The following is a 10,325-nucleotide window of genomic DNA, read 5'->3' as shown; positions in this document are numbered from 1 at the left end:
AAGACTTTTTTGTAAAATATATAATAGGTTTAATGCAACGATTTTACATTTTCCAGATACCAATTGTGGACAGTTGTGAACTTGTGACAGACCCTCATTTGAGCTCTCAATGTAAACAATATTAGCATTGGCAAAGCATCGTAGTAGTTATAATGTTTCGTGTTTTCGGAAAGTTTCTCAATTAGATTGTTGTGTTGGTTGTAAAGCGTAATTCCATGACAGTCTTTTATGTTAGGTACGGTTTTAAGTGACCAAAAATGAACTAAATGTGATACTGATGTGTATGGGTGTTGTAGACTTGTGTGTGAGGGTTGAGTAAAATTTACTAAGCTGATCACTCATTTACTCGGACCATCAGTGATACCAAATCAGTTGAATACATTTCCCTCAGGTTATTATTGATTTATTATATACGGACAGTCATGTATAGCATCCACCAGTAAGATGCTGATTTGGACTACCATACTACTTTGATTCCACTTACAATACTGTGCTCCCATGAGTATCATTATTTTAGTATTAGTATAGTTTCGGACACCCAGTACCTGGTTAGGTTAGGTTTGGTTTAGTTGAAATTGTATTTCCTCTTTTTCCGATGTCTTTTGAACGATTCTGACCTTCATTTCTCTAGCAAATCACCCTTTTTATGATTTTCTACCCTTCCCCCAACATCCCCAGTTCCCACTGGAGATCTCCCATTAACATTGGATAAAGGGGAGGGATATCTCAAAACGTAGTGATCTGCGGTAGATATGAAGGTCAGAGCCATACAAAACATCAAAAACGATCCAAAAAAACATTTTCAACTTCTAAACAGGTGGTTATCTGAAATGGTAAATTGGTCAACGTTTTTCAAGATATATCGAAATACATTTACTATGGATGCAGTGAACACATGCAAACATATTTTGCCAGTTGATGGGATACAAACTGAATGGTATATTGCTGAGTTAAAATTACGATAACCATTATAAGAATATGATCATGACAGATTATGATGATAAGATTTATTATGCAAAGAAAATATTTTTATGTATGTAAAATATACAGATTTTTTTTTCGCTTTTTCCAGTTTGTTGTAAGTTGATGCATGATAATACAATGTACCTTAGATTTGAAGTGTCGTAAGTTCAAAACGTTGAAATGAGAAGTCCCCTTTTACTGCCATTATGGGGTCTCTTTTATAAATATGATATTTTCAGATTGATGTGTCATAAGTTTAGGTTGCAAATCCACATTTGGCGTTGTCATTAAAAAGCCTTCAGAAAAGAATAAGGGTTTGCTTTGGGGATACAAATTATTTTATCATTCTATTATTCATTGCTCACAAAGATTTCTTTGAATGAAATTGTTATTAAAAAAGTAGGTCCAGATTAATTTATCTCTTATTTTTATCTTTTATTTTTGTATATATTTAGTGCATAGTACATATACCTAAGAGGATGGGAGAATAAAACTGATATTTTGTACCATTTTCAGGTGTTGGCTAATGGTGATTAGCAGCATGGGAGAAAATTAAAGCTCCCTAATGTTTGCAGTCCTTTTTATCAATAATGCAAGTACAGTAGAGTTAAAATTTGAATGAGCTGACAAGATAATAACCTAGTGCTGCTTAAGGAGTTTGTATAAATAGTGGAGTTCTTTGGACAGATTCATAAGTATTGTAAGGAAGAGAAAAAGACATGGCTGCTGTTGATGATGGTTTTGATCAGGTATGTTAACTACAAATGATAAGGTTATTAGTACATCTTTTATCGAGGATTTAATTTTTTATTGTTGATGATCTAGTGCCAATGGTATTATTACTTTAAGGTATAGAGACAAGGGAGAATATGTATGAAGAAGAAATGCTGCGATAAATAGGGTCTTCTGATTTATTCTTGTTTCTGTATCATATCAAACAGATATTGATCATGAAAGTAAATGTAAACAAAAGTAGGGCAATAAGGCACAGCATTGGGGTGTTACAGTATGGTTTGAGTGTGTTGTAAGTGGGTAGGACCTGGAGGTGGAGTGCTGTAGATACCTGTTAGTGGATGTGGCAGGAGATGGAACCAAGGGTACTGAAGTGAGTCACAAGGTGGAAAAGGGGTTTAAAGTCTTAGGGCATGAAGGACTATGTGGATGGAAAATTCAGTCCCCATATATCTCGGATGGATTCTAACTTTTTTGATGAGACTGTTTAGATTAGATCTGGATAACATCTTTTGTTGGCGTAAATGTAATTAAGGAAATAAAAGTATTTTGAACAAAAGTTTCTTCATAATTGTATTTCTAAAATTTAATTCACCTCTTATTTCCCTTAGTGATACCTGTCTTTAAACCCTCATCTGTTAGTATATATAATAGAAGTTTAACTTCAAAGTATATTCTGTTTTGATTTTTTTTCGTTTTACTGTAAACCTCATTACGTAGCATCTAGTACCCCTACCCCTTCCCATGGTTTAGCTCAAGGAACCTAAAACTATTAAGGCTGCATTTTGGCAAAATGATTTTTAGAATTTGTATAATACACTTTAACAGTCATGAAACAATAAAGTAATCAAATGACAACAAAATGAAGTACAATTTCTACCTTGTAGAGACAGTCACATCCTCAACCGCGACAAGGGCATGGGAATGGTAAACTTGTTTACATTCTTTGAACTGATAGAATGTAAATTTTTTACACATATTGTATTTACATGTATAGATATGATCACTCTTGGCATCTAAAGGTTAAAAGCAGCAAATTTGAAATGACAAAAACTGTTTCCCACGCAGAACAGCATACCAGTAAAAGTTGCATCCTGCACAGAATAGGTTGTCAGTGTTGTGTAGATTTATGAATGTTTGATGATCTAATGTTATTTTCTTTAATGTGCAAAATGTGTACTTTCAATTTTGATTTGTCAGCAATTTTTCAAGTTGGAAACTATTTAGACTTACAGTATTAGATGCAAGAAATTAATTTTGATTTGTTATGAATTAAGATTCTATCATATTTATGCTTAATGATATTCCTTGTATGATTTTGACTTCCTGCAATTACCATTCTATCAGTACTTTTTCAAGGCTTTGTTTCTTTACCACTGCAAAATGTTTACCTGTAGATGGCTGTGAAATCTCTTGTGAAGTGGTTTTAGACTTGATGAAGGCTATAAAGTCACTGATAATGATTTTATGATTATATGTTTAGTGCTAAATACATATAAATTTGATTACAAAGTTTTAATATACGTACTTTGTTTTTATTTGTTGTGTTCTCCCTATGAATGGGACTTTTATTGGATTTGTAAGTCATCAGTGAAATGAGTGTAGTAATGTGGGGATTTTACTGCATTGTCATGATTAGTGACAAGGAATTAGCCTCAGCAGTAGTGCTTTTTGTAGTAATTGATGGTGAGCTTGATCTGGTTTCTCTACTATGGATTTTTTATTACCTCCATCTTGAGATTTTATACATTAACCCTCTAACCTCTCAGAATGTACTTGTATCTCCGTCTGAGCAACCACTCTGTACATACTACTACCTATGAGATTCCTTCATGGTATCAAGGTTGAATTCTGGATAGGGGTTGGGGGAGGTGTGATATGACTGCTGATTATTTTACAGAATAATCATTCTAAGTTACCCTATAGTGTACAAGGGAGTGTCTGTCGATGTTATCGCAATCACCAGTTTCTGCTTAAACATATATTTCTGTAATTGTTACTGACAAAGTATACATAGACTGTATTGACTGCAGCAGAATGAAAGTGAAATGATGATTATTTTACTATTACAATGTGGAAAAATAAAAGTTGGTATCTGCATGATAGCAACATTAACCAATTTTATCAATGAGAGCATGGGATTGCAGCTTGACCAAGGATTTTATGTGGCTAAATTTACATTTATATGGTTCATTCTCATTCTGTAGGTAAAAGAACACTTTCATTCAGCTTAAAAAGATAGTATTTCACTGTTGTGGTGAACAAACTTAATTGTGAGGCTTGGAGTTTAAGATAATATTTTGGTTTGCATTAGTTAGAATGAGAAAATTGAGCTGTATTGTCATCAGGAAGTGGGTTGGGCACTATATTTTTAATGGAGGGTAATCTGTTGGTTAGTGTATAATTTGTGGTATACAGTAGCCATTTCCTCTATGAACTTGTCTGTAGTTTGTAAGTTGTGTTGTAAAAGAGCCATTTCTCTGAACTTGTCTTTGAAAAAGAAGAATGCCTAATCTGTAGCTTTGATGCATTGTTTTGGCATGTTCTTGAGCTTGTCAATTAGAAATTTCAACAGTTATGAACACTTAGGTATTCCTGTGTCTGCATGGTTGTGTCTATCTTCCTGTATCTATAGTCTCGCCAGCTGTAGCATCTTCATTTTAGGCTAAATCAAGTATGAAAGTTTTTCTTTCGACTTCAGTGGCTGGTAAGAGACAAACTTGTAGTTAATCCTACAAAATGAAAGCCCAGTATTAGTAATCAAATTGGCATTTATGTTTTTACAGATGCATGTAAACATTCTCTTGTAAAATCCATAGTCATTGTGATCGTGGTGTCTATTTGTGGCATCCATATTCTGGGATAATCTAAGGTGTTTTGTGAGCAGAGTTTATTCCATTCATGACTAGATTGTTAGTGGGGAAAATCATATGTATTCAGTGAATTCCATATGGACTTCATCATATTAAAAGAAAAATATTTTAATGATATCAGTCACTACTGTTTGGTGAATTTAGAAAAACTTTATAGGGAACTAACCCTACTTCTCCTTTAATCTTATTTATTTATCTTTCTGTTATTACTAAGATTCATTCCCAGTTCTGTGAGGTTGATCATATGCATCCAATCTCATAACTCATGAAAATCATCAACGCATGACCAGTGTGTTCACTTGAAACTGAATTTTCATGCTTATGTGAATACTCTTTTTTTCTTTCCCCATGGAATTAAGTCATGTGATACTAAAGTCTTCTTTCAAACCACCTCTATATATAAGATACTTTCATTGCATCTGATCCCTAGTCATTCCTCTGGCATCATCATCTGAAAATTTCGAGCCCTTTGTCCCTTCTACATTCTATCTCTCTTTGTACCTTTGAGATATAACCATGTAGACTCTCATATATCAAATCTGCCAAAGTAGGGGCTGAGCGGTTGCATGATTTTCGAAGTTGTCTGATCATAGGTATTTGTCATGCGTGAATATATAATTGCTCACCCTCTCCACATGCCTGAACCATTTCAGCATAATCATGTTGTCCCTCTCAGTCAGATTATGTTTACCACCACACTTTCTGACACTGTCATTCTTGCACGAACAACCATCCTTAACACCACATATCATCCATAGGTATTTCTTGATTTTGCCTTCCAAAAATACTTTTATCGATGCACCTTTTTGAGGATGTTTCCACACAACATATCTTTATCGCATCATCTTTTTATATCTTTCCCCCTAATTTCAACTTTACAACAAAACTTCAGTAATTCTTTCTCTTATTTTATACCTATTGTTAGGTAGGCTTTTTTCTCTCATGGGCCTCTAGCACTATCTGCTCTCTCTCAGGTGATACAGCCTTCATTTGTTTGTCAAGATGGATTTGGTATTACTGCTACTGTGAAGTTATTGTGGAGAAGAAAGACTTGAGATTTCATTGAGTATGTCTTACACATACACCTGTTTTAACATTAAATGTGTTTGTGTTCTATACACTCCCATCATTGCTGAAAATCAGCCTTGTTTGGATAGTATTTGTTATGTCTGGTGGAGAACCTGGCTCTTTTGTTATTGTTATCTCTTTGTTAGTTATCATGCATTCAGACATTAGCCTGTCATTGTTACCTCGTTGTTAGTTATGCAGCATTCAAACATATACTTGGTAACTGGAATGAGCGGAGAGTGATGACTGCTGTTTCACTGGATTTTGGAACTTGGTTTGTGGGCCCATGCTCATTTCATGTCAAGTCCAGTTGCATCCCTCGGTATGCATCCCGTCTTTGGTTAGAGTTTAGTAAGGAGTGTCCATCATCAACACAGAATTATCAAAATCAGTATTAATAGTTTCTTCTCTTCCAAAATTGACAGTAATTTACACCATGGATTGGAGTAGATTACTGGAATACCAAAGTTTGTTTTGTTAAATTCTCTCTAGTTGTGCAAGACAAAATAACCTTGATTCAAAGTACAAAAATACCTGTAGTTTGATTAGTGATTTTTCTGTAAGTGTTATCTTATTACCAATTATGCATGCAACTTTTGTTACATTTGGTTCTAATTATTTTGTTTTCTCTCTTTCCTTGTCCCGTGTTCCTTCTTTTCCCCTTACTTTCAATTCTTTGGTATCCCTGCCGATTTCTGGGGCTTATGCATTTTATTAACTAACTGCGAATGACTTCATTCTGATAATGCTTGTTTGTCATAATGGCAATTAACATAATCTCTATATTTGATATTGTTTGCTTTCAAAATCTTTCTGCTTTTATGAACATTTGCAAATACACTAACACTTTGTAATACTTTTGCAAAGTTACTTTGTAAATTGTTTTCATATGCTTTTCATAATGTTACCTTCCTGCATGTATATCCTGATGGAATTTATTATACATATATTTATTCCTGTAAATGTTGAAATGTGTTCTTGATATGCTACTTGCTACTCATACTTGAAATATTATCCTGATCTTGATAATGTGTCTTTGTGTGGTCACATGATTTGGGTCCCTAAAATGTTTTGTTTTGCAACATTATGGATTTAAATTTTTTTTATGTATATAATAACCCTTGTCCCAATGAACCTGTCTGAATTCTGTTTATGATCTACTACCAATGTGGCTCCTTATTTACTGTCTGAGTTTCAAATTTCGTCCTTGAAAAATATATTTCGCATATAAAAACCACTTCTTTTTATACATCCCTTAACCTTCTTCATGTTGTGGGATTGATTGTTAATTCCGTACCTTTAACTTATTTTTTATCATGGCCTTGTGCTATCCATTTTTACAATTTGGCTTTGGTTTGCCTTACCATACAATGCTTAATCTTTCTTACCCTCTCATTGTACATTTACATTACACTTCTTTGTGTATTGTGGGTTTGTTCTGAATTGAAATATTTCATCTTGCTAACTTTCACAATCCTGAAATGCCATCAATTTCTTGTGAATAATTTGCCAATCTTGATCTTATAATTTTTACGTACTGCTGTTTTTCGAATTAATTCAAATAACTGCATTTTAATCCTTTTTTGCTCTTTTATCCTTTACTATTGCACATTTTATAATATTGTTCCATAAATATTGTTACTTCATGGAATCTATATTTAAACACACACCTTTCATATGTTTACAACTTTATGTTTATGCTTCTCTCATCTGTACAATTCTAACATCTTCATTTCCCATGCACACCATACATTCTCATCTTTTTCTTGCTTTTTTAAAATTTAATGCATCCTATTCTTTCCTCTTATTCCCAATGTCCCTCTCTTGTATCTGTCCCCCCCTCCCCCTCCTCGCAGAATGATGGCGACGATTTCTTTCAGTATGAAGAGGAAGAGACTGGGGAGACTCAGGCAGAGGCAACCATTTCTTCTGGAACAGGAGGACGCAAAAGACTCTTTTCCAAGGAACTTCGGTGCATGATGTATGGATTTGGAGATGATCAGAATCCATACACAGAGAGTGTTGATCTTCTGGAGGATCTTGTCATTGAATTTATAACTCAGATGGTACGAATACCTTATCATAATTCTTATTTTTTGATATTTTTCTTTGAAGTTTTATGTAAATGGCTGGGGTAGCCCAAGGTTTAATTTTGATTATATGTGCATTATGTAAGACAGTAACTGTGTATTCTCCCATACCTAGACTAACTGGTGTTCATGGGCATCAGAAGTGGAGTGTGTTCCAGTCAATGGAGAAAAACATGTATCCTCCCAAACCTGAACTGTTTGGAGTGTGATGTTTTCTGGGTTTTTGGAAGAAAATTCGTGCACCATTAATTGCACCTTTCGGACAACATATCCAGAACCTAGAATGAGATATTTTCTTTTCTTGTAACCCAGTCATAACCTGAACACCAACAGATTTTCAAAATGTCCACTTTCTGGAGGATCCTGCTTTCAAAGTGCCGAGGTTTCAGTACTGTACTTTTAAAGTGCTGCATTTATGGTGTTAACCATATCATGTTGGTAAAATCTTCCTTACTCAGTAACATATAGATACATTCTTCATTAAATCTACTCCCAGTTCTGTGGAGTTGGCTCTTAAATTACTCATGCATCCTCATCCTATGTCCAATATAGTAAAGTGAAGCATGAAAGATAATGATGGTTGTTGAACTAGAAACATAGTTTTGTAATGTTAAGGTAAAAGTAAATTTGTATCTTCACATTTATGTGAGACTTCTGTGTTTATCACACATTTGAGAAAACATAATTTTGTAAGCTGTCTAAAGTATAGATTTAAGGAAATGTAATGTCTTGATGTTTAGAAAACATAAATTTTAGTATATTATACATAGTATATATTATACTTGATCACCAGGAAAACAGAAAAAAGAGGCCACATTTGTTCACACTCAGTCTCTAGCTGTCATGTGTGATGCACTGAAACTACAGCTCCCTATCTGTATCCAGGCACCACAAACATTTCCATGTTTTGTTTACTCCAGATGTTTCACATGCCTTGGTTCAATCCGTTGACAACACGTCAACCATGGTATACCACATCATTCCAATTCACTCTTCATGGCACGCCTCTCACCCTCCTGTATGTTCAGGCCTTGATCGTTCAAAATATTCTTCACTCCATCCATCAATCTCCAGTTTGGTCTCCTGCTTCTCCTTGTTCCCTACACCTCTGACACATATATCCTCTTTGTCAATCTGTCCTCTCATTCTCTCCATATGTCCAAACCATTTCAACACACCCTCTTCTGTTCTCTCAACCATGCTCTTTTGGTATTCTTATTTATCCTTGCAGACTCAGCGAGCAATGGAAGTTGGTCGATCAGGAAGAGTTCAAGTCGAGGATGTAATGTATTTAGTAAGAAAAGACAAGAGAAAGTATGCAAGAGTTCATGACCTTCTCAACATGAATGAAGAACTGAAGAAGGCTAGGAAGGCTTTTGATGAAGTAAAATATGCAGGAGTTTAGAACACACTGTGAGAGACTAGTATGCATTTTCAATTACCATAATATCATAATTACTTTCTTTGTTGGATTATTGAGGTTTACTTGAAAAAATGAAATCTACTTTTTCACATTTGTCTTTCTACACAGAAGAGAAAGTTGTCATTTTGATACAAATACTTGAAACAGTTTGGTCATAGTGAAGTGTGGCCCATAAAGTAAATAGCACTTACTGAAAAATGGGACATTGATTGGAAATTTTTCTCCCTTTGATTACCCCACTGATGATAATGGCAATGTTAGACACAGCCTTATGCCAATATGAAAACTGTAAATAAGAAATTAATGGTCAAATGCTTCTTTTATGGCGATGAGTTCAAAGACCATAGGGATTCCAACCAAATTTAACAAAACATTTTGTCACCCGTACTAGAGTATGTTAATTCTAGTTAGATTTGGTCAGGTATTTTTTCTATATGTCATGACATCTGATATAGATTTTGTGATCTCATGCATGTGCAGTTTATATGCATATATTTGTGGCCATTCTGAAAATAGAATTAATAAATCCAGCAGTATTTATTCAACTGAATGTATGGTATGTAATATATAATTAAGCCCATTGCCCCTGTGTACTTTCTGAACACTGTGGAGCTTTGGACTTAATAGCACACGATGTAAGTACCTAAAATCATGTGTATCTTTAACCTAATAGCAGTTCCTTTATTTGTAATTTATAGTTACAAGTAAAAGTAATAAAAAGAGTTAAACAGAGTGTGTTGAAATCATATGGACATGTGGAGAGAATGAGTGAGGAGAAGTTAACACAGGATATATTTGTCAGAAGTGGTTGGGACAAGGAGAAGGGGAGATGGTAGGTTGGAGTTAAAAAGATTTTCAGTGATTGTGGCCTGGACATGAAGGAAGGTGAAAGGCATGCATGGAATAGTGTGAACTGGGACAGTGTGGTATACAGTGGTCAACATGCTGTCAATAGACTGAACATACCATGGAAAGATTTTTGGGCTGCTTTTGGTTAAGGGTCTGTGATTTTCATGCATTGCACATGACAGCTTGAGAAAGGATGTGAGCAAATGTGGCATTTCTTTGAGTGTTCCTCTGTACCTCACTATGCGAGAAATTGTGATCAAGTCTGAGAAAAATGTATTATTACAATGAGTATAAATGCATAATTACAATGGGAAATATTTACTGGCA

The 10,325-nt window shown here is 34.5% G+C and overlaps 1 protein-coding gene across 6 annotated transcripts; it reads left to right on the top strand.

Moving 5' to 3' along the window:
- Positions 1 to 90: 90 nt before the first annotated feature.
- Positions 91 to 9,798, top strand: LOC139754051 (transcription initiation factor TFIID subunit 13-like). 6 transcript variants are annotated; one of them, XM_071671057.1, is made up of 4 exons: positions 91 to 111; positions 1,480 to 1,712; positions 7,493 to 7,702; positions 8,958 to 9,798. In XM_071671057.1, the coding sequence occupies exons 2-4, from the start codon at positions 1,683 to 1,685 to the stop codon at positions 9,129 to 9,131; spliced, it is 414 nt and encodes a 137-aa protein (XP_071527158.1). In that variant the 5' UTR covers positions 91 to 111; positions 1,480 to 1,682; the 3' UTR covers positions 9,132 to 9,798. The 6 variants fall into 6 exon arrangements, with proteins under 6 accessions (XP_071527158.1, XP_071527161.1, XP_071527160.1 ...); XM_071671060.1 differs by having other exon boundaries at positions 92 to 111; positions 7,517 to 7,702; XM_071671059.1 differs by having other exon boundaries at positions 97 to 235; positions 7,517 to 7,702.
- Positions 9,799 to 10,325: the final 527 nt, after the last annotated feature.

Source organism: Panulirus ornatus, chromosome 16 (genome assembly GCF_036320965.1).
Source record: "Panulirus ornatus isolate Po-2019 chromosome 16, ASM3632096v1, whole genome shotgun sequence".
Classification (NCBI taxonomy): domain Eukaryota; kingdom Metazoa; phylum Arthropoda; class Malacostraca; order Decapoda; family Palinuridae; genus Panulirus; species Panulirus ornatus.
The sequence above is the reverse complement of the archived record's forward strand: the minus strand, read 5'-3'. Positions and strand labels throughout refer to the sequence as shown.

What these genes read in the sequence shown, in the direction of transcription:
- LOC139754051 (XM_071671057.1), top strand. Translation starts at nt 1,683, where the DNA reads ATGGCTGCTGTTGATGATGGTTTTGATCAG. An exon ending in TTGATGATGGTTTTGATCAG is followed by an intron (nt 1,713 to 7,492) that starts GTATGTTAACTA and finishes CCCTCCTCGCAG; the next exon opens with AATGATGGCGACGATTTCTT. An exon ending in TTGAATTTATAACTCAGATG is followed by an intron (nt 7,703 to 8,957) that starts GTACGAATACCT and finishes TTATCCTTGCAG; the next exon opens with ACTCAGCGAGCAATGGAAGT.